Source organism: Peromyscus eremicus, chromosome 1, assembly GCF_949786415.1.
Source record: "Peromyscus eremicus chromosome 1, PerEre_H2_v1, whole genome shotgun sequence".
NCBI classification, from domain to species: Eukaryota; Metazoa; Chordata; class Mammalia; order Rodentia; family Cricetidae; genus Peromyscus; species Peromyscus eremicus.
In genome coordinates, this window is record NC_081416.1 from 187,603,203 (window position 1) to 187,627,493 (window position 24,291).

At 40.7% G+C, this 24,291-nt stretch overlaps 2 protein-coding genes across 2 annotated transcripts in view; both read left to right on the top strand.

The window, feature by feature from the left end:
* Window positions 1-212: 212 nt before the first annotated feature.
* On the top strand, window positions 213-872 carry LOC131902670 (serine/arginine-rich splicing factor 3-like). The gene has a single exon (XM_059253686.1). It carries the CDS (start codon window positions 248-250, stop codon window positions 740-742), a length of 495 nt encoding a protein of 164 aa, XP_059109669.1. The 5' UTR covers window positions 213-247; the 3' UTR covers window positions 743-872.
* A 1,057-nt stretch (window positions 873-1,929) lies between these two features.
* The window catches only part of LOC131903503 (zinc finger protein 420-like), a 46,850-nt gene continuing 24,488 nt past the window's right edge, over window positions 1,930-24,291 (top strand). Inside the window, 4 exon segments of the mRNA XM_059254103.1 lie at window positions 1,930-2,211; window positions 17,297-17,363; window positions 19,770-19,861; window positions 23,930-24,056. Of these exon segments, the coding sequence (XP_059110086.1) occupies window positions 1,930-2,211; window positions 17,297-17,363; window positions 19,770-19,861; window positions 23,930-24,056 (568 nt within the window).

Consider the following 24,291-nt stretch of genomic DNA (forward strand, 5'->3'; position numbering starts at 1 on the left):
AAGGAAGATTTGAGGACTCCCAGATATAGATTACATAATGCTTTACTAACTTTAAATTTTTTTAATGCTAATGATGCAGAGATAACAGTTGCTAAAAGGCATTAGACCATAGAAAAAAATGCTGAGCCGCCATTTCGTGGACGCCAGGGAACAGAGAGCATCTGTGGAAGCAGATCCTGAAGGGCATGGGTGGGCCTGTGGGAGTGTTGGGACTTGAGCTTCAGCTGTTTGAACCCAGGATCTCAAAATGCATCCTGATTCCTGTCCATTAGATTGTAAGGTGTATGTAGGTAATCTCGGAAACAATGGGAACAAGACTGAATTAGAAAGGGCTTTTGGCTATTATGGACCACTCCAAAGTGTGTGGGTTGCTCGAAACCCTCCTGGCTTTGTGTTCGTTGAATTTGAGGATCCCCAAGATGCCACTGATGCTGTCCGAGAGCTCGATGGAAGAACACTATGTGGCTACCTTATAAGAGTGGAACTTTCGAATGGTGTAAAAAGAAGTCGGAATCGTGGCCCACCTTCCTCCTGGGGTCATTGCCCTGGAGATGATTTCCGTAGGAGGAATCCTCCACCTCGGCGAAGATCTCCAAGAAGGAGAAGCTTCTCTCGAAGCCAGAGCAGGTCACTTTCTAGAGATAGGATAAGAGAAAGGTCTCTGTCTCGCGAGAGAAATCACAAGCCCTCTCGATCCTTCTCTAGGTCTCATAGCCGATCTAGGTCAAATGAAAGGAAGTAGAAGACCAGTTTGCAAAAGAAGTGATGTACAGGAAAGAACTTCATTTGACAGGAGTATGTACAGGAAATTCAAGTTTGTTTGAGACTTCATAAGCTTGGTGCATTTTTAAGATGTTTTAGCTGTTCAAATTTGTTTTGTCAGCTGGGCGGTGGTGGCACACGCCTTTAATCCCAGCACTCGGGAGGCAGAGCCAGGAGGATCTCTGTGAGTTCGAGGCCAGCCTGGACTACCAAGTGAGTTCCAGGAAAGGCGCAAGGCTACACAGAGAAACCCTGTCTCGAAAAACCAAAAAAAAAAAACAAAAAAATTTGTTTTGTCTCTTGGAACAGTGACACACAATAATGTAATTCTCTTTGGTTCCAAATGGATCCTAGGAGGCATGTAACATCAAGAAGTGTTACTTTACAATGTTCCCTTAAGCAAGATTGCTTTTGCTTTGAACTTTAGTTTAGACTGAAATAAACCTAGAACCTGCCCAGTTAAAGTGTGATGTGCTAATGATATAGAAAGAGCTGACAGAAATGGAAAAGCTGTAGTTTCTCTAGTCGCTGGGATACGTGTGGAGCTGTGGGGGAACGATAAGCAGTCTTTAAAAGCTGCTGTGAACACAAGCCAACAGGTAAAGGGTGGGAACTGCACTCCGAAGGCTTGCAAAGAGGTTCCTCACTGATTGCTATAGATGGACAAAAAGCTGTTTGTAACATTTTATTTGAAATGGAAGGCTTTAAGTTAGCAGTGTACTATCAGTTTAAGGGTACATTGTAGAGCTGAACTTTTGAGTTACTGTGCAAGATATCTTTTTCATGCTGTCATTTGTAATATTTTTGTGAGAATCCTTGGGATTAAAGTTTTGGTTACAAATTGTTGTTTAACTTGAAAGCCTGTTTTTCCTTGTACACTCAGATCTGTGAGCTTGGTATCAAGTCCAAGTATGACATTCCTATTGGAAGCCATACTTATATTTTCTTGTAAAGTGCTTTTGGATTAATAAAATACTAGCATAATTGTGTAAAAAAAAAAAGAAAGAAAAAGAAAAAACTGCTGAATTAAATCAGCCTGTGTACTACAGGAATGCCTTGACATCAGTGTGGAAACTGGGGAAGGTTTTATAATGGGATCAATGTTAAGCTTATGTTTCTGCAGAAAACAAGAAATTGTGGATATCATCAAAATTTATAAAACGTAGCATGAACAAGAGCAGTCTCCTGGATGGCTTGGCTGCTGATATGGATACCACAGCTCTGGGGAGAAAAAGATACAGAAAACCTTTGAAGCATAGAGCTCATCCTCCTACATGGGGACAGCTCAAGAAATTGACTTCAGAAAGAGAAGCAATAGTTTTTCTGGCTGCAAAACCTTTGAGTGCTACAACTTTGTTCCGTGCTATGCTGTCCATGATAAATAAACAGGTAACGGTGATTGATCGTACTTACTGGGCTTATTTTCTGGATCCTCCAATTAACAAAGGAGTAAGTTAGGGAGATATGGATATTCCTGATGTGGACAGTGAGTCCTCCTCCTGTCTGTCTGGTTCTTATGACCACAGAGGACCTGCTAAATCTGAGGAAGAGGGTGAGGAGATTACAAACTACACTGGGAGTGCAAGGAATTCAAATTTTTATAGATAATGTAATTCACTTTCTATATAGAACTTTTTAATTTTGACTATCTTTAGTTAATCATTTTCATGATAAATTTTATATGCTTCATGCATCTGGTTTTAGAGGACAGGAAATTAATTCTACTAGTTCCATAAATCTACCATCTTTGAGATGTTGATTACCAACAAGGAATCTGACTGGACACATTGGCAACAATACAAAGGTGAGAAACCTCAAGGGCTTATTAATATCTACCCATGGAGACATCATTAATTGGAGCCTTTATGACTTACCTCGAGGAAATTATTCTCCTCGATGGAGTGATATAGCTTGAATGAAACTTTGCAAATAAGTTCTACTGTTGATGAACCTATCCAATAGAATGGAGTTGGAATGTCAGGTTCCATATTATAATTTGGCAATTCAGTTCAGACTAATTTGTGAAAATTGGCAAGTGCCTTATGCCCTCTTAAACTTGAAAAATGAAAGGTAAATATTATGATCCTAAGTACACTTTGTCCTTTGAATTGAATCAAAGTCACACTTTCGTAACACATATACCTTTACTTTATATATTATTGAAAGGACCTATACAATGAAACCCTAATAATTGTAGTATCACTTGTGAATGTTGTACTCTCCATACATGTATTGATGCTGGTATGTTATTGGATATCACTTCTGAACATTTATATATTCATAGAGCAAAGCCAGTATTATTTACTATACATGAGAATGGACCATAAGGTATACAAGGAAACCCACTTTAATTCTTTTATTGGTAGAGAGTAGAGAAAGGAGAAAGGGGGAGTGTGGAGGCCTGTCTGGAAGAAATGTGGGGAGAGTGTGGAACAGGCATATCCATCTTTATAGGTAGCTCAGCATATGCATATAAGGACTTATGTAGCCATGCCACTCATGTCTATAGATTGCTATAGATTACTTGGCCATGCTGCACATATGTATCCATTACATAGGATGTATACACAGGATGTAAGGCCCAGGGGTGACTAAGCATTTTGCCTGAATGTCTCCTTTTTCAAAAGATTCATTTTGAATTCCAAACACCTTCACATGGGCACTCAATGTGTCAGCTGAACTTGAGGGTATCCAATGCCCTCTCTGGCCTCTGCTAGCACTAGGAACACACTGGTGCAGAGATATCCATGCAGACAAAACACCTGCCAATAAGAAAGCAAACAAAATCCTTATCAGTTCACCAATGAGGTTTTGTTGGTCTCCCAGCTTCTATTGGTCATTATCTCCTTACCTATGCTAAATAGACATTTGTCATTGTTTCCACAGGAATAGTGTCACACACTAGTTTGCATAGTGCAGTAGTTTTCTTTCTTTCCTTTATTCATTGTTTTGAGAACACTGTAATGATTTCCTAAGGTAAGTCTGTAGTTCTAACTCCCACAGCAGTGTTTGACCTCCTTTCCTCAAATGCATGCCAACCTTAGCTATGAATCCTCTTCCTGATGATTGATTGACCTTATAGCTAGGGAAGATTGGAAGCTTATAAGACCCCTAGTCTGCATTTCCCTAATAGGTATATGACTTTTGATTTTTTGTTTTGGTTTAGTTTGGATTTGTTATTGCCTCTTGTTGGTTTGTTTTGTTTTTACATTTTAATTTGAATTTATTATATAATTAGAACATTTCAACTCTTGCTTTCCTCTTGACAGATTTTCCCATATACTCTACCTGATTGGTTTAAATTCCATGGCCTCTTTCACACTAATTGTTATAGTATGTCTATGTATATTGTGATGGCTATTCTTGGTTGTTAACCTGACTATATCTGGAGTGAACTATAATCCAGAATTGGAGGGCACACTTGTGATCCAGATCTTGAGGCAAAACAACAACAACCACAACATGGCTTTGATGTGGATCTTGAGGCAGCATGACCCATGCCTTTGATCCAGACCTTGAGGCTGGAAGGTACATTTTTAATCTGAGCCTCACCTTCTACAAGAACCTATATACGGACAAGAAGGAATGGTGTGCATTCCTTCTTTGCTTGCTAGCCCTTGCCTTGCCAACACTTCTATTTCTTCACTGTCATTGGAGCCTGGTTCTTTGTGATTCCAGTCTATACAGAAGACCAGCTGTGACACCCAGTCTCAAAGGACTGAGCAGCTACTAGATTCCCGGACTTTCCATTCACAACTAGCCATTGTTGTAATGCAGCTTGTAAGTTTTTCCAATGAATTCATATATAGAGATATTTCTGTGTGTGTATGTGAGAGAGACTGAAACAGACACCTAGAGACAGAGACCATGAGGGAGAGGGAGACAGATACTGAGAGAAACAGAGAGAGAAAGAGAGATTCATTCCATAAGTTCTGTGACTCTAGAGAACCCTAAGACCGTTGTGGTATCAGAGTGGTTCTAGAGAAATGGAAGTACAAGGGTGCATCTTTTAAGTATCTGGAACAGGTTTTTTTTTTTCATGCTTAGAGTGTGAAAAAAAAAGACATACAGAGAATGCAGACAAAACGGTTTTGTTTTGTTTTTCATAGAAACTTCAGGTCAGAAATCAATCTTTAAATCCTTCCTGCCAGATGTCTGATAATTCATCTGAAGAAGACACATGCATTATTTTCTCAGAAGAGGAACTCCCCACACATGTTCCCTCTGAAGAGAAGGAAGCATGAAGAGTGGAGCTTCCCTGCAAGTGTATTCAGGAAGGTTGGAGTGGGGCTGTGAGGTAACAACTCTTGGATGGACGTGACTGATAACCTCAGACATCCAGGATAAAGACTGAGAATTTGGATGCATACTGACCAGACTATATATTTTTTTAAATTTTTATTTTGCAATACAATTAAGTTCTACATACAGGCACAGATTGCCTTGTTCTCCCCCCTCCCGCCCCCCTCACTTTCCCCCCAGCCCGCCCCCCATTCCAATCTCCTCCAGGGCAAAGCCTTCCCCACAGACTGAGATCAACCTGGTGGACTCAGTCCAGGTAGGTCCAGTCCCCTCCTCCCAGGCCGAGCCAAGCGACCCTGCATAGGCCCCAGGTTTCAAACAGCCGACTCATGCAATGAGCACAGGACCCAGTGCCACTGCCTGGATGCCTCCCAAACAGATCAGGCCAATCAACTGTCTCACCCACTCAGAGGGCCTGATCCAGTTGGTGACCCCTCAGCCATTGGTTCATATTTCATGTGTTTCCATTTGTTTGGCTATTTGTCTCTGTGCTTTATCCGACCTTGGTCTCAACAATTCTCTCTCATATAAACCCTCCTCATTCTCGCTAATTGGACTCCCAGAGATCCACCTGGGGCCTAGTCATGGATCTCTGCATCCAGATCCCTCAGTAGTTGGATGAAGTTTCTAGCACGACAATTAGGGTGTTTGGCCATCCCATCACCAGAGTAGGTCAATTCGGACTGTCTCTCGACCATTGCCAGCAGTCTGTTGTGGGGGTATCTTTGTGGATTTCTGTGGGCCTCTCTAGCACTTTGTTTCTTCCTATTCTCATGTGGTCTTCATTTACCATGGTCTCCTATTCCTTGTTCTCCCTCTCTGTTGTTGATCCAGCTGGGATCTCCCACTCACCCAAGCTCTCTTTCCCTCTACCCTCGCCCTTCACTACCCCCACTCATGTCCAGGCTGTTCATGTAGATCTCATTCCATTTCTCTGTCATTGGGCGATCCCTGTGTCTTTCTTGGGGTCCTGTTTTCCAGGTAGCCTGCCTGGTGATGTGAGTAGCAGTCCAGTCATCCTTGTTCCACATCTAGTATCCTGTTATGAGTGAGTACATACCATGTTTGTCTTTCTGAGTCTGAGATACCTCACTCAGGATGATTTTTTCTAGGTCCATGCATTTGTCTGCAAACCTCATGATGTCATTGTTTTTCTCTGCTGAGTAGTATTCCATTGTGTATATGTACCACATTTTGTTTATCCATTCTTCAGTTGAAGGGCATCTAGGTTGTTTCCATGTTCTGGCTATTACAAACAATGCTGATATGAACATAGCTGAACAAGTGCTCTTGTGGTGTGGTTGAGCATTCCTTGGGTATATGCCCAAGAGTGGTATAGCTGGATCTTGGGGGAGATGGATTCCCAATTTTCTAAGAAATCGCCATATTGATTTCCAAAGTGGTTGTATAAGCTTGCATTCCCACCAGCAGTGGAGGAGAGTTCCCCTAGCTCCACATCCTCTCCAGCATAAGGTGTCTTCAGTGTTTTTGATCTTAGCCATTCTGACAGGCATAAGGTGGTATCTCAGAGTTGTTTTGATTTGCATTTCCCTGATGATTAGGGATGTTGAGCAATTCCTTAAATGTCTTTCAGCCATTTGAGTTTCCTCTGTTGAGAATTCTCTGTTTAGTTCTATAGCCCATTTCTTAATTGGACTGCTGGGCATTTTGATATCTAATTTCTTGAGTTCCTTATATATTCTGGATATCAGTCCTCTGTCAGATGTGGGATTGGTGAATATCTTTTCCCATTCTGTAGGCTGTCGCTTTGCTTTGTTGACCGTGTCCTTTGCCCTACAAAAGCTTCTCAGTTTCAAGAGGTCCCATTGATTGATTGTTTCTCTCAGTGTCTGTGCTACTGGTGTTCTATTTAGGAAGTGGTCTCCTATGCCAATGCGTTCAAGACTACTTCCTACTTTCTCTTCTAGCAGGTTCAGAGTAGCTGGGTTTATGTTGAGGTCCTTGATCCACTTGGACTTAAGTTTTGTGCACGGTGATAGATATGGATCTATTTGCAGCCTTCTACATGTTGATATCCAGTTTTGCCAGCACCATTTGTTGAAGATGCTTTCTTTTTTCCATTGTGCACTTTTGGCTTCTTTGTCAAAAATTATTTGTTCATAGGTGTGCGGATTAATGTCAGGGTCTTCAATTTGATTCCATTGGTCCACATGTCGGTTTTTATGCCAGTACCAAGCTGTTTTTATTACTGTAGCTCTATAGTACAGCTTGAAGTCAGGGATCGTGATGCCTACAGAGGTTGTTTTATTGTACAGGATTCTTTTGGCTATACCGGGTTTTTTGTTTTTCCATATGAAGTTGAGTATTATTCTTTCCAGGTCTGTGAAGAATTGTGTTGGTATTTTGATGGGGATTGCATTGAATCTGTAGATTGCTTTTGGTAAGATTGCCATTTTTACTATGTTAGTTCTGCCTATCCATGAGCATGGGAGATCTTTCCATTTTCTGACATCTTCTTCAATTTCTTTTTTCAGGGACTTAAAGTTCTTGTCATATAGGTCCTTCACTTGCTTGGTTAGTGTTACCCCAAGGTATTTTATGTCATTTGTGGCTATAGTAAAGGGTGATGTATCTCTGATTTCCTTCTCCGCTTTTTTGTCCATTGTATATAGGAGGGCTACTGATTTTTTTGAGTTGATCTTGTATCCTGCTATGTTGCTGAAGGTGTTTATAAGTTGTATCAGTTCCTTGGTGGAATCTTTGGGGTTGCTCAAGTATACTATCATGTCATCTGAAAATAGGGAAAGCTTGACTTCTTCCTTTCCAATTTGTATCCCCTTAATCTCCTTATGTTGTCTTATTGCTCTGGCTAGAACTTCAAGTACTATATTGAATAAGTATGGGGAGAGCGGACAGCCTTGCCTTGTTCCTGATTTTAGTGGAATTGCTTTGAGTTTCTCTCCATTTAATTTGATGTTGGCTGTTGGCTTGCTGTAAATTGCCTTTATTATGTTTAGGTATGTTCCCTGTATTCCTGATCGCTCCAAGACCTTTATCATGAAGGGGTGTTGGATTTTGTCAAATGCCTTTTCAGCATCTAGTGAGATGATCATGTGGTCTTTTTCTTTGAGTTTGTTTATATGGTGTATCACATTGATAGACTTTCGTATGTTGAACCATCCTTGCATTCCTGGAATGAATCCTACTTGATCATGGTGGATAATTGTTTTGATGTGTTCTTGGAGTCTGTTTGCCAGTATTTTATTGAGTATTTTTGCATCAATGTTCATGAGGGAGATCAGTCTGTAGTTCTCTTTCTTTGTTGTATCCTTGTTTGGTTTGGGAATCAGGGTAATTGTAGCCTCATAGAAGGAGTTTGGTAATGTTCCTTCTGTTTCTATTGTATGGAACAATTTAGAGAGTATTGGTATTAACTCTTCTTTGAAGATCTGGTAGAATTCTGCACTGAAACCATCTGGTCCTGGGCTTTTTTTGGTTGGGAGACTTTTAATGACTGTTTCTATTTCGTTAGGGGTTATTGGACTATTTAAATAGTTTATCTGGTCTTGATTTAATTTAGGTATGTGGTAACTATCCAGAAAATTATCCATTTCTTTTAGGTTTTCCAGTTTTGTGGAATAGAGGTTTTTGAAGTATGACCTGATGATTCTCTGGATTTCCTCAATGTCTGTTGTTATGTCCCCCTTTTCATTTCTGATTTTGTTGATTTGGATGCTCTCTCTCTGTCTTTTGGTTAGTTTGGATAAGGGCTTGTCTATCTTGTTGATTTTCTCAAAGAACCAACTCTTTGTTTCATTAATTTTTTGTATTGTTCTCTTTGTTTCTATTTTATTGATTTCAGCTCTCACTTTGATAATTTCCTGGCATCTATTTTTCCTGGGAGACTTTGCTTCTTCCTGTTCTAGAACTTTCAGGTGTGCTCTTAAGTCACTAGTGTGAGATTTCTCCAGCTTATTTATGTGGGCGTTTAGTGCTATGAATTTCCCTCTTAGTACTGCTTTCATAGTGTCCCATAGGTTTGGATATGTGGTGTCTTCATTTTCATTGATCTCTAGGAAGTCTTTAATTTCTTTCTTTATTTCTTCCTTAACCCATTGGTGATTCAGGTGGGTATTGTTCAGTTTCCATGAGATTGTAGGTTTTCTGTAGTTTTTGTTGTTGTTGAAATCCAACTTTAGATCATGGTGGTCTGATAGAACACAGGAGGTTATTCCAATTGTTTTGTATCTGTTTAGATTTGTTTTGTGACCAAGTATGTGGTCGATTTTAGAGAAGGTTCCATGGGGTGCTGAGAAGAAGGTATATTCTTTTTTGTTAGGATGGAATGTTCTGTAGATGTCGATTAAGTCCATTTGAGTCATGACATCAGTTAAGTCCTTTATTTCTCTGTTAAGTTTCGATTTGGGCGATCTGTCCAGTGGTGAAAGTGGGGTGTTGAGGTTTTATATGTGATTTAAGCTTTAATAATGTTTCTTTTACATATGTGGGTGCCCTTGTGTTTGGGGCATAAATGTTCAGAATTGAGACTTCATCTTGGTGGATCTTTCCTGTGATGAGTATGTAATGCCCTTCTTGATCTCTTTTGATTGATTTTAGTTTGAAGTCTATTTTGCTGGATATCAGGATGGCTACACCCGCTTGTTTCTTAAGACCGTTTGATTGGAAAGTCTTTTCCCAGCCTTTTATTTTTAGGTAGTGTCTATCTTTGAATTTGAGATGTGTTTCTTGTATGCAGCAGAAAGTTGGGTCCTGCTTTCGTATCCATTCTGTAAGCCTATGTCTTTTTATAGGTGAATTAAGTCCAATGATATTGAGGGATATTAATGTCCAGTGATTGTTCATTCCTGTTATTTTTTGATGGTGATGTGTGTGTACTTTTCTTCGTTGGGGTTTACTGCTGTGGCTTTATCTATTGCCTGCGTTTTCGAGGGTGTATCTGACTTCCTTAGGTTGGAATTTTCCTTCTAGTGCTTTCTGTAGGGCTGGGTTTGTGGATAAATATTGTTTAAATCTGGCTTTGTCATGGAATGTCTTGTTCACTCCATCTATGATGATTGAAAGTTTTGCTGGGTATATTAGTCTAGGCTGACATCCATGGTCTCTTAGTGTCTGCATTACATCTGTCCAGGACCTTCTGGCTTTCAAAGTCTCCATTGAGAAATCGGGTGTTATTCTGATAGGTTTGCCTTTATATGTCACTTGGCCTTTTTCCTTTGCTGCTCTTAATATTCTTTCTTTATTCTGTACGTTTAATTATTTAATTATTATGTGGCGAGGGGACTTTTTTGGGGGTCTAGTCTGTTTGGTGTTCTATAGGCTTTCTGTATCTTCATAGGCATTTCCTTCTTTAAGTTGGGAAAGTTTTCTTCTATGATCTTGTTGAATATATTTTCTGTGCCCTTGAGTTGGTATTCTTCTCCTTCTTCTACTCCTATTATTCGTAGGTTTGGTCTTTTCATGGTGTCCCAAATTTCTTGGACATTTTGGTTCATGACTTTGTTGACTTTAGTGTTTTCTTTGACTGATGAATCTATTTCTTCTATTGTATCTTCAACGCTAGAGATTCTCTCTTCCATCTCTTGCATTCTGTTGATTATGCTTGCATCTGAAGTTCCCAATCGTTTTCTCAGATTTTCTATTTCCAGCATTTCCTCTGTTTGTGTCTTCTTCATTTTTTCTATTTCCCTTTTCAGGTCTTGGACTGTTTTCTTCATTTGTTTCATTGATTTTTCTTGATTTTCTTTCAGTATTTTATTGTTATCCTCTAGGACTTTTTTGATTTCTTCTAATTTGTTTGCCCTTTTCTCTAGTTGTTTACAGCGTTCTTCACATTTTTTTGTCTTTTCCTCTACACGAGCCTCTAGCTTCTTCATGATGACATTCATAAGGCTATTTTCTTCTGCTTCTTCCAATTTCTGATGTTCAGGTCTAGGTGTTGGAGGAGGGCTAGGGCCTGGTGATGGTGTATTGCTATTCATTTTGTTGTATGTGTTTCTGCCTTGACGTCTGCCCATCTCCTTGTGGCTCGTTCTTGGCCTTATCCGCACACTTGGTTCAGACAGAGCTGACAGATTCAAGAAGTCTCTCTCTCTTGTCCAGATGGGAGCTCTCTGTGCTATGCTGTGCTTCAGAAGGGAAGTCCAGGGCAAGATGAGAGCTGGGGGCCGGCCTCTAAGTCTCAGGAAGAGGCTTGGGGCTCAGGCGGATGGGGATGGGGGCAGGGCGTGGAGACTGCAGGGTCTGCCAGGGGTCTTGGAGAAGGGAATCCTTCCAGGTGGGGCTGTGCTTCAGAAGGGAAGTCCAGGGCAAGATGGGAGCTGGGGGCCGGCCTCTAAGTCTCAGGAAGAGGCCTGGGGCTCAGGCGGATGGGGGTGGGGGCAGGGCGTGGAGACTGCAGGGTCTGCCAGGGGTCTTGGAGAAGGGGATCCTTCCTGGTGGGGCTGTGCTTCAGAAGGGAAGTCCGGGGCAAGATGGGAGCTGGGGGCCGGCCTCTAAGTCTCAGGAAGAGGCTTGGGGCTCAGGCGGATGGGCGTGGGGGCAGGGCGTGGAGATTGCAGGGTCTGCCAGGGGTCTTAGAGAAGGGGATCCTTCCCGGTGGGGCTGTGCTTCAGAAGGGAAGTCTGGGGCAAGATGGGAGCTGGGAGCTGGGGGCCGGCCTCTAAGTCTCAGGAAGAGGCCTGGGGCTCAGGCGGATGGGGGTGGGGGCAGGGCGTGGAGACTGCAGGGTCTGCCAGGGGTCTTGGAGAAGGGGATCCTTCCTGGTGGGGCTGTGCTTCAGAAGGGAAGTCCAGGGCAAGATGGGAGCTGGGGGCCGGCCTCTAAGTCTCAGGAAGAGGCTTGGGGCTCAGGCGGATGGGCGTGGGGGCAGGGCGTGGAGATTGCAGGGTCTGCCAGGGGTCTTAGAGAAGGGGATCCTTCCAGGTGGGGCTGTGCTTCAGAAGGGAAGTCTGGGGCAAGATGGGAGCTGGGAGCTGGGGGCCGGCCTCTAAGTCTCAGGAAGAGGTTTGGGGCTCAGGCGGATGGGGGTGGGGGCAGGGCGTGGAGACTGCAGGGTCTGCCAGGGGTCTTGGAGAAGGGGATCCTTCCCGGTGGGGCTGTGCTTCAGAAGGGAAGTCCGGGGCAAGATGGGAGCTGGGAGCTGGGGGCCGGCCTCTAAGTCTCAGGAAAAGGCTTGGGGCTCAGGCGGATGGGGATGGGGGCAGGGCGTGGAGACTGCAGGGTCTGCCAGGGGTCTTGGAGAAGGGAATCCTTCCCAGTGGGGCTAGAAGGGAACCTTCCAGGTGAGCAGAACCTGGGGCCAAGTTGGGCAGGTCTTCCCCGGAGTGGCTGGTGCCCAGGGATGGGGTTGGGGGCAAGCTAGGGCACTCACCTGTGCTTCAGAAGGGAAGTCCTGGGCAAGATGGGAGCTGGTGGCCGGCCTCTAAGTCTCAGGAAGAGGCTTGGGGCTCAGGCGGATGGGCATGGGGGCAGGGCGTGGAGACTGCAGGGTCTGCCAGGGGTCTTAGAGAAGGGGATCCTTCCTGGTGGGGCTGTGCTTCAGAAGGGAAGTCCGGGCAAGATGGGAGCTGGGAGCTGTGCTGTGCTTCAGAACGGAAGTCCGGGGCAAGATGGAACAGGTTTTTTGATTCACCAGCACCTTCAAACTCACCAGCACCTTCAATTTCTGAAGCCTCTCCATTTACTCTGTCTCCTGGAATCTCAGAGGGTACTGAAAGTCCATGGTGCAAACTATATTTCAAACTTAAAGAGATAAATGTCTTTGATTATCTTTGTTCATCAATAGTGAGTGACTATGTATTTAATGACCCTATATAGGAACTTTTGACAGTTTGGGAGGAAATGTTGAAAATGATGCTGCTGGTTGGTTACTCTTAATAACTCTTGATAAAGGATAGGAATAGGTGCATGATAATCTTAATCAACTGCAGGAAGAATGAAGTTAGTGATGAAATTGCCCAGATTTAGATGCCAATAAATGGTCTAAGGTTTTCTAAGTGTGCCCAGGAAGAGAATCTTCCCTCCAGTAGTCCCAGAGCTTGAGTTTCAGAAAATCAAACTAAAGCCCTTACTATAAAGTGGACTGAATTACATCAAAATTTCAAGTCTCAGCCTCAGATAGTGTAGGCAATTGAAGTAAGGGCATTAATTGATTAAGAATGGTATCCTATAACTTGGGGTGGGGATGAGTGGGAGAACCCTATTACATCTGAGAACTTGAATTCTCTGATTTTCAAGGGTTTATCTTACCTGAGGAAGTAGTACCATGAGCCCCAACCCTTGAAATATTGACCTTTCCATATATGACTGAGGAAACTAATTCTTCACTATCTGCTAATCCAGAAGTGACATTTTCTGAAGGATATCCCAGGCAAGATAGTACTAACATTCCTCAGGGTCCCACTACTACTTGGCTGTAGACCTATAACCAAACTTACAGCAAAATAGGCTTAAAAATGACAAATAGAATGTGTAGTCAATGGAGAATTGAGCTACAATTGGTAGGAGCTTAATGGTTTTGGTAATTTGTTCAAGCATAAGTCTGAGAAAATGTGTGGGAATGGATGTTAAGAGTGTGGAATAATATTGGAAGAAAATAAAACTAGATCATGCTGAGTTTATTGATATGGGCCTACTGAGTGGAGATTCTAGGTTTAATACAGAAATTCACATATTTAAAGAAAAAGGTGTGAAAAGTATTTTTGAATGGTTGGCTGAAGCATTTGTCAAAAGCTGGACTACTGAAAGGGATTTGTTTATGCCTAATACCCTTGGCTTAGCTTAATGAAGGGAATTAAAGGCTCAGGGAAACTGCAGTGCTACAGTGTGTATGCTGTGTAAAACCCAATCATCTTTAATGGGAAGATGCAGAAGACATGCCCTTCACAAGTCCTATAAGATGCAAACTGGCGGTAGGGGTACCGGCACATTTGAAATGTTTTATTGTCATCCTCGTCCTTGTGCCAAACCTTACTGTTGGTGATGATGTTGCTCAACTGGACCAATGAAATGCAGTGAGTTTATTTGGGCTCCAAGATAACAATGGCCAGGTAGCTGCCATGAACTGCCAGAGGCAAAGTGATCATTGTTATCATATTAGGCAACATAGACAAAACAATGTTTGCACTGGCCCATCCCATTATTGTCAGCACAGGCAAGGTGAATTTTATAGTGGCATGACTCATATGGTGTTTCTAGGCATGAAATAGATGAGAATTCTACAGCACTTCTGTTTGATCTATGTGAGCAGAAAAATTCTCTAACAAATGAAAAAAAGGCTGCATAGGATCGTGTAATAGGCAATCATGACAAGCGAATAAATTTCTAGACTTGAGCCAGTTTGAAGACCTAGACCCACTTGAATGAAGGCCAGGTTCCCCTGAGGAAGGATCCTGATAAGAAAACTAAAAGTTCTGCAGATAGCCTTTCCCCAATTCTTCCCCAGAGAGACCATGGCCTTTTACAAGGGCAACTGTACCTTGGGGGAAGGAAACAATCATACTTTCCAGGCTCTGTTGGATACTGATTCTGAACTGATGCTGATTCCAGACTATCCCAAGAAACATGGTGGCCCTCCAGTTAAAGTAGTGGCTTATGGAGGCCAGGTGATTAATGGCGTTTTGGCTGATGTCTCACTCACAGTAGGTCCAGTCGGTCCCCAGATTCATCCTGTGGTTATTGCCCTAACTACTTTGGCATTTCCACTATTCTTCATTTTGTCCAGCTCACATTTGGGAGGTCATATTGGTGAGATTTTATAAGCATAGCTTCTGATATTGTTAGGTGTGATGCTTATTCTTGGTTATCAAGTTTACTACATCTGAAATGAACTAGAATCCAGAAATGGAGGGCATACCTGAGAGACATTATTTTTGCTTATTTGGACATGAATGAATCTACTTTTAGTCTGGAATTTCAGACAGGAAGACAAATGCCCTTAATCCACATTTTGAGGCTGAAGTACCAACACCCTTGAATAGGATAGAGATAGAAGGCCACACTTTCTGCTAGAAGACTACATGAAGACATGGAAAGAGGAATAATTTTGCTCACTGCCCATTTGTTGGCTCGTTTTCTTGCTAGCACATCCATTCCTTCACTGGCATTGGAGCCCACTTCTTTGGGATTCCATCATATACTGAAAATCAGCCAAGACACTCAACCTGTGGACTAAGCAATACTTGATTTTTAGACTTTCTGTTACATCCAGCCATTGTTGGATTACCTTGACAGCAGCCTCTAAATCATTCTAACAAATTCTCATTATATATATATATATATATATATATATATATATATATAAAATGAGATATATCATTTATATATATATATATATATATATATATATATATATATATATATATATATATATATCAAACACTAGAGAACGTGATGTCTACACTAGCAGACACAATCTCACACAAAACTCTTTGGTCTTCTGCCTCTTTTAATCATTATAGCCTCTCTTCAGGTGTGTTTTGAAGATGCATCCAGTGGGCCTGGATTCCACAAATCTTCATTTTGATAAGTTGTGGATTTTTGTTTTGGTCTCTGTTAAAAACGGAAGTTTCCTTGATTAGGGTCAAAATTTATCTTACCTATGGCTACAAAGAAATGTTTAGTTATTTGTTAGGGATGATGATGTTTTAATAAACTGGTGTTTTTTGTTGTCCTCCAAGATTCATGTATTCACCAGCACCAGTAGTGTAGACCATTTTTCATTACCTGTCATTGTTTCATTTTTGTGAAGAGAGTCTTAAGTTCATTGAGAGAGTGTTAGTTACTTTTTAATGATATTATATGTTCAGACAAATAAAGCTTACCTGGAGATCAGAGGCTTGAGCTAGCCACTAGTTAGCCAAGATGCCAAGCACACCTTAATCTTGGTCTTTCCGGGGAGAAAGCAGGAAGATCAGGAGTTCAAGGCCACCTTGGGCTACACAAGATTGAATCAGTCTAAAAAAGAAACAGAGCTGGGTGGTGGTGGAGGTGGTGGTGGCTCATACCTTTAATCCCAGCACAGGGAGGTAGAGACTGGAGTATAAGACAGGTGGAGAAAGGATTTTGACCCAATCAGTCTTAGAATATATAGAGACAGGTTCCCTCCACCATTTGGTTCGAGATTTCATAGAGGTAAGAATTCTCTGGTGGCTGGCTGCTCTCCTTCTCTGATATTTCAGTTTTCTCCCTCAGTATCTGAATATGGGTTCCAAAAATAATGCTAATTAGGATCAAAATTCAGGTTACCACCAAGGTATACTTGCCACTACTGCTTTCTTAGGTCTATTATTCCAGGATGACAGTTGATGTGGTTTATAGGCATCATAGGACTTTTGTTTGGCTCACCTCTTTGGAAGCTTACATGGTCCTTCTGAAACCATGAAAGCTATTGCTCCCTGAGCAATTTACATTATTTTGAGACAATGTCTCTGTGTCTTTCCACTTTCCTAATCTCACTGTGTAGATATCACTGACCTTGAACTCAGTTCCCTAGCCCAAGCCTCCTGAGTGCTGGGTTAAAAGGCTTATATGACCTTGCTGAACTATACATAACTTTTTGTTACCATTATATTTTGTTATTTGCTCTGTAGCCTTTGCTGACTTGAACTCACTCTGTAGACCAGGTTGGTCTTGAAATCACAGAGATCTGTCTGTCTCTGCCTCCTGAGTGGTGGCATAAAAGCAGTTTGCTATGACAGCCTGTCCTGTTATCATGTCTTGACAATTATACAAGGTAACTAACTGCACAGCCTCCATGATAGAAATGAGTGAACAACTGGATCTCTTGTTACTTGATATTAAAGACTTTTGTTACACTAAATTGGAAACTCTGTTTGAAATAGATGAATATAACACACCAAATTTAAACAACATGAACTAATATGTAAATAAATATGTTAATAGAACATCAGTAGCAATGTGATTGAAGCAGGTATAAAATGCAGCCCCTAAAACTACCCAAGGAACAGATTGATAGGATTCCATCAGTACTCCAGAGAAAAACTAACCTCAACGTTACTTGAAATACTTCTTAACAGTGGCACACACCTTTAATACCAGCACACCAGAAGCAGAGGAAGGCATGTCTCTATGAGTTCAAAGATAATCTGGTGTTCATAATTCCCTGAGAGTCACGACTATAACTAAAACCCTTTTTCAAAACAAAACAAAATAAAACAACCAAAAACAAACAAACAAACAAAATCTTCTTGACACAAAAAAAGGAGATTCCCCTTGACTCTTAATTTTACAGGATATTAAACCAGATAATGTGCAGGATGTGGTGGCACACTCCTCTAATCCCAGCATGCAGAGTAGAGGTAGGTCAATCTCATTAATTTCCAGATCACCCTTTTCAAAAAAAGCAATTCTAGGATAGCCAGGGCTGTTACTCAGACAAACCTAGTCTCAAAAAAACCAAAACAAAAAACCAGATAATTATACAATAAAAAGGAATGTACAGACTGATATGGTCATTTAAAATAAATTTCTGAGAAGGGTAGGGTGCTGCACACCATTAATCCCAACATACCCAAGACAGAGGTAGGCAGATCTCTGGGAATTTAGTCCAGCCTGATCTACAAAGCAAATTCCAGAACTGCCAGTGTTACACAGAGAAACCCTGATTCAAAAACCATGAAATTTTTTAAATAATAACTGTTTCACACTGACATACATATGTGTACATATACACTCTCTGTGTGTGTCTGAGCATGTACACATCAAACACTGCCCACTCTCACCTCCTACCTGTCTGCTATCCTGGTCCAAAATTCTAACCAATATCTCTATAGAGTGTTCATCTCAATTTATTTTGCTTGGGATCCCCTGAGATTATCCAGGGCCATCTGTGAGACTGTGGATTTGGAGCTCTGTGTTGGAGTCTGGTTGGCTCAGGAGAGGACTACAGCTAAAGGCAGAGATTCTTCTCCTACACTCTATCTATAGCCAACATTTGAAAGGTAAAGAGTGGACTCTGTGAGCCTTTCCCTTTCCTAGACTGATTGTGGTCTAGTGTGAGGTCAATGCAGGTCAGTACAGTTACTGTTGGTTACTGATTACAACAGCTGTGTGGAGTCTAGAGAATGACATGTCTTAGCCCTTCCTCCTCATTCCCTTCTTATTACCTTTCCTTCTCCTCTTCCTCATTGTTTCTGGAACCATATACGGAAGGTGTAACTGATATTTTGGCCAGGAACCACTTGCCTTACGTACTTTCTACTTTGGCAAAGCAAGAGTCTCTGCACCCACCAGTGATGGGTGGGGTGTGTGTGTGTGTGTGTGTGTGTGTGTGTGTGTGTGTGTGTGTGTGTTTGTGTCTGTGTGTCTGTGTTTGTGTGTTGGGAGTGAGTCTAATCACCTTATCCTGAGTCACAGGAAACAAACTTGTTCCTAAGTTAGTAAAATGACAGGCCTACCATCTAGTGGTGAGAAAGGTACAGTGCTAGATTTATTTAACTTCTTGATTTGTTTAATTGAGTAGTCTTCATATCGACTTCCAGAATGGCTAGATTTTTGGTCATGGCATTATTACTCACTATACTTTTTTTATACTGTTGCTAGTTGGATTATTGGTAGTATTTATGTGTTGATGTGTTGTGTACCCTAATAAATTTTGCCTGAAGATCAGAGGACAGAACAAGCTACTAGATTAGACATAGAGGTCACGTAGTGGTGGCACACACCGTAGTCCTAGGAGTCGGGAGGCAGAGATCCATCTGGATCTTTGTGAGTTCAAAGCCACCCTGGACTACATTAGATTGACTCATCGTAGGAGAGAAAACAGAGCCAGGCAGTGGTGGAACACACCTTTAATCCCAGTACTGGGAAGCACACACCCTTTAATCCCAGGAAGTGATGGCTGGGCAGAGAAAGGTATATAAGGCTTGAGGAGACAGGAACTAAAGGCATTTGGGCTGAGACCTTTGCAGCTGAGGAAGCTCATTCAGCTTGAGGCCTCTTGGCTGAGTTCTTTCAGGCTGAGGAGTTGGTGAGGTAAAAGGTCATGGCTGTGGCTTGCTCTGCTTCTCTGATCTTTCAGCCTTTACCCCAATATTTTGTTTCAGGTTTTTTATTATAAGACCATTTTAAGAATCTTACAACAAATTTTTTTCCTTCTCTGTGAGAATTGGTGATTTGGTCGTAGTTTGTGTATGCTCTTACAAATAAAGCTGGCATGAAGATCAGAGGGCAAACAAAGCCAGGCACTAGTTAGTCATAGAGTCCAGGCAGTGGTGGCACACAGCTTTAATCCCAGTACTCCGGTGGCAGAGGCAGACAGATCTCTGCAAAGTCAAGTCACCCTAGGCTACACAAGACTGATCCAGTTTAAAAGAGAAACGGAGCCAGGCAGTGGTGGCACACTTCTTTAATCCCAGCACTTGGGATCTTGTGTCTTTGTTCCTAGTGCTGGGGAGGCACACACACCTTTAAACCCTGTGCTAAGGAGTTTGGGGTAGGATGTCAATCGGAGTTTGGGATAGGATGTCAGTCATATGGCTGGGCAGAGAACAGAATATAAGGTGGAAGGAGACAGGAGCTCAGCACTCTTTCAGTTGGAGAATCTTACAAATTTAAGAACTAGCAGCTGGCTGTGTTGCTTCTCTGAACTTTCAGGTTCCCCCTGATATCAGACTTTGGGTTTTTACTAATTAGTCCAACAAGAATTTGTGCTAGAGCTTTCAGTATTAATTTTTTCCTTTTCTTTTTGACTCCTTATATGAAAGGTCAGAAAGTCATCTATTCCTTGTTCCTGAAAGAGAACATCAGAGAAAAGAAACAGAAAGAAATGGCTGATTTTCCAGTATGTATTTTCCAGGTCAGTGGTCATGCCTCGTTTTCTAGAAATGTTATATGTTCAGATATTGCAAACCTTTAATTTTCTGCTACTGACAATATTTTAAATTTTATTATGACAATTGTTACAAATAAACAACACACACACACACACACACACACTGAAATTAACTGTACACAATTACTGTACAAGTACTGTACAAATATTGCAATTTTATTTAGCCAGACTATTTATTGGGAACATAAGCTCTGGAGTCTTTCAATCGGGGCTTTATATTTTTGTTATTGAATATAGTTTTAACAACTTTTCCATCAGAAAAAAATGAAAAATTACTTTGGAAAAATCACAGCTAGAAAATTACTTAGTTTATATAATTTTTCACAACTGCTTCTCATGATCTGCATTCAGTCCTACCTCAACCCTGTTATTAAACCTTTCTTGGTCTCTTTTCTCCATGTTCTGCTAAGCCACTATGCATTTTGTTTCTCATAGACACATATTATTGGCCAGTTTCTGCATAAGAGGAAAAATGTGATTTCTTTTTTCTGACACTGTGTGACCTAACTTAATATTACACATTCTATGTCTAACCATCTTCCTACAATTTTCTCTTCAGCTGAATGTTATTCCATTATGTATGTGTACAGTCTTCATATAATTAGGGTAATTCTAATACTTTGCCATGTTGAAGGCACTAGCAGTGAATGTGGAGTGTAAAGATCTCTGTAGTGAGGTGTGGAGTTTTCAAATTATGTTTCCAGGAGTGACATTGCTGGGTCATACATTAGTTCTATCTTCCATTTTTTAATAATCTTGAAACTCATTACCACACTGAGTGTATAATTTTCACACACCAACATCAACAGTGAATAAGGCTTCCTTTCTCTCCTCACCTTGCCTAACATTTGTTTTCTGGTTAGTTGATGAAAGCCATTCTCAGCCTGGGGTGAGGTGATATTTCAAAGCAGTTTTAATTTGGGATTCCTTGATGGCGTTTTTTTAGGTATCCTGAACACTTTTGCAATATTTATTTGACATGTGTGAGTTTGTCTTTAAAAAATAACTATTCAGCTCATTTGAGCATCTATAAATGGCAGTATAATTTCCTTGGTATTTAATCTCTGTAATTCTTGGTAAATTCTAGGTATGAGTCCCTGTCAACAATGTGACTGGTACAGATTCTCTTCCATCACTTGGGTGTCTGTGGGCTAATGCTGATGATTTCCAAACAGAAACTTTTTCTATTCATGTAGTCCAATTGTTTCACTTCCTCTGTTGTTGGTATTCTTTCTAAAGAATAAGGCCTTGCCTATCCCAATATCCTGATAGATCTTCTCTACATTTTCTAGTTGTCTATGTGTTTCTGATTTAAAATAAGATTTTTGATGTACCTTGAATGGACATTTGTACAAATGAAATATAAGCATCTGATTACATTCTTCTGCTGTGTTGAGTTTTACCAACATCATACGTTAAAAAGACTACATTTTTGTGCTGTATCTTTTTGCCTCCTTTGTCAAATATTAAGTACCTTAGCTTTTCAATTTTTCTCTCTTTCGGGGCCCTCTATCATAATCTCTTATCATTGTCTTTTTTAAATGACTGTACCATGTTGTATTTATGACTACAGGTACACAATATAATTGCATAAATCCACACTTACATGATTTTTATCCATTCTGTTCTTCCCACATTATTTTCCCCCAAAAATAAGTATCTCACATGAAATTATGAGTAGTAACATTGAAAAAATTTCCATTTTAACACATGAACAAAAAATACATTGATGTGATGTATAATTGTTGTAGAATAAGGGCTATATCTTTATATATGAGTGAGTGAGGAATCCTGTGTCTTGTAGGCTCTTTTTGTGGCAACTGTCCCATCTTCTTGAATCATGGTTATAAAGAGTTCATATTGAAGCACATGAGAGTTTTTACAACATCTTAGCACCATGTGCACTTAAGAGACAAAGCTTGGTTTTTAATGCTAAGTAATACTTGGTTCCTAATACTAAAAATTTAAGGAAACTAGACAGTGCAGAACATAGCTTGCACAAGTGTCTTGATCCTACCATGAAAATCATGTTCTTGAGTGTAGATTCAGATTGTCATTAACTTTGTTAAGAATGCAATTGCTGTGAAGACACACTAAGACCATGGCACCTCTTATAAAGGAAAGCATTTAATTGAGGAGGCAGCTTGCAGTTTCAGAGGTTCAGTCCATTATCATCATGGCGGCATAGAGGCAGACATAATGGAGTAGTAGCTGAGAGTCCTATGTCTCCAGGAAACAGGAGGTCAACTGAGTGTCACCTTGAGTGAAGCCTAAACAAAGGAGATCTCCAATCTCACCCCCACAGTGACCCACTTCCTCCAACAAGGCCATTCCTACTCCAACAAAGCCACACCTCTTAATAGTGCCACTCCCAATGGTGCCTAATTACATTCAACTACCACAGTAGTCTACTTATTTCTCTTCGGTGTTTAATATCATGGTAATGATGATGTCTGCATATGTTTGTTGACACCTGCTAACTCTTTGTCTCAGGAGAATTGCTACTCACATCACACACTTGGTTAGAATGCTCAGTTGGAACACCCCAAACTAGAGAGATTAGAGTTTTGGGTTTTTTGTTATGTTTTGTTTTTTCAAACAAGGTGTCTCTGTATAGCCCTATCTCTTCTAGATGTGGCACTGTAGGCCAAACTGGCCTCAAACTCACAGAGTTCCACATATCTTCTTCTCCAAGTGCTGGGATTAAAGGCATGTACCACCACACCTGGCTTGAGATCAGCATTTTTATTTCTTTTTTTTTTTTTGCCTAAACAGGATCCCACTGTACAGCCATTACTGTCTGGGACTCATTAGGTAGCATTACATAGAATGCATCAGAAATAATGTCTTGAGGACACTGACTGATTGATGTGCACAATCCATCACATTTGATGCTGAAAGAACATTCCTCAGGATTGCTTTCCTCTGGTCAGTGCCTGTGAGAGTCTTGACTCTACTCCCCAACCCTGAACCTGCAAAGTTTTAAAGCAGAGATTTGGGGAATGAGCTCTGACTGCCAAGTTTGCATTTATTCTTGTCTCACAACTCAGACAGAATATGTCACCACTATGCAGTTTGACAGTTTGTAATAAAGGAAGAATCATAAACACTGCTAACCTAAAATCTGTTTAGACAGTACAGGATAACTACTAAAAAGAAACACATTAAAAACTACAAATTTCAGGCACAAAAATTCTCATATTCTCTCCTGAATTGACCTTCTGAGCACCATGACATTTGAAAAGCACTGAAAAGTGATGGTATTTTTTATACAGTATAAAAAAATATCCTGCAACAGGACTTCCCTCAATTTTTGTAACTATTCAGAAATGAAATGTTCTTCAAAACTTCTGAAATTATTGTTTTTGCCTAAGTTGGCATTTTCATAATTTATTAGGAAAATTTTAGATTATATCAAATGTGGTTGATACAGATTTTTCAACCTGCTTGGTAGTGGATCAAAATACTGATAAAATAATCTCATATATTACCTGTTCTTGAATGTTAATTTTAAAACTGACAAAATGCAATATTATTACACTCATTGTTTCTGTGGAAAATAGGCGAATTCTTTGCTTACCTAGTCAAATATAAATTCTACTTTCCATATCTTTGCCCTGAGCTTGTTAGAATATAATTATGTAAGGCCAAAGAATGCAAGAATTGATTGAGTTGCAGTGTTTTACTATGATCTACAGGTACAGCAATTAAAGCACATTTCCTCATCATGAATTTTCATTCTGAGACATGTACACTGTGATCCTGTGGGACACAAACACCATCCCTAATAGATAGTCATCCATGTCCAGACCTTAAATGAGTGGAGTTTTTTTTGTGTGTATATTGTATGTGAGCCTATTGTATCATCCTGTTTCCACAGAGTAGAAAATCTATCATATGATGTGACTATATCAAAATCATCTGATTGTGTAATTGTCTTCATCGTCTACATCCCTCATTTCCTCAGGTCTACTTACATCCAGGAAAACACTCTGTCTGGTAGCATGTGGTCTAACAACTTTTTTGTTTCAGGGTCCATTGAAATTCCAGGATGTGACTGTGGTCTTCTCCCAAGAGGAGTGGGAATGCCTGGACACTGCTCAGAGGGCTTTATACATTGATGTGATGTTGGAGAATTACAGCAACCTGGTCTCTGTTGGTGAGAACATTTTGCTTCTAAGTAATCATTTTTGTATACTGGCTTTATAGGTTATAAACTCTCTCCAGCTGTAAGAAACAGGAGAACACTAGGGAAAGTTTGGTAGTAGAACACTACTTTTTCACAGTACTTAATACGTTTCTTTCCATTTTGCATGTTAGAAGTGTCATGCATCCCTAATTTGGTTCCACAATGCATTCAGAAATTTAGTATCATATAATATTTATACCCATAT

Excerpts from the sequence above, each read along its gene's own strand:
- LOC131902670 (XM_059253686.1), top strand. The coding sequence starts at position 248 with ATGCATCCTGATTCCTGTCCATTAGATTGTAAGGTGTATGTAGGTAAT.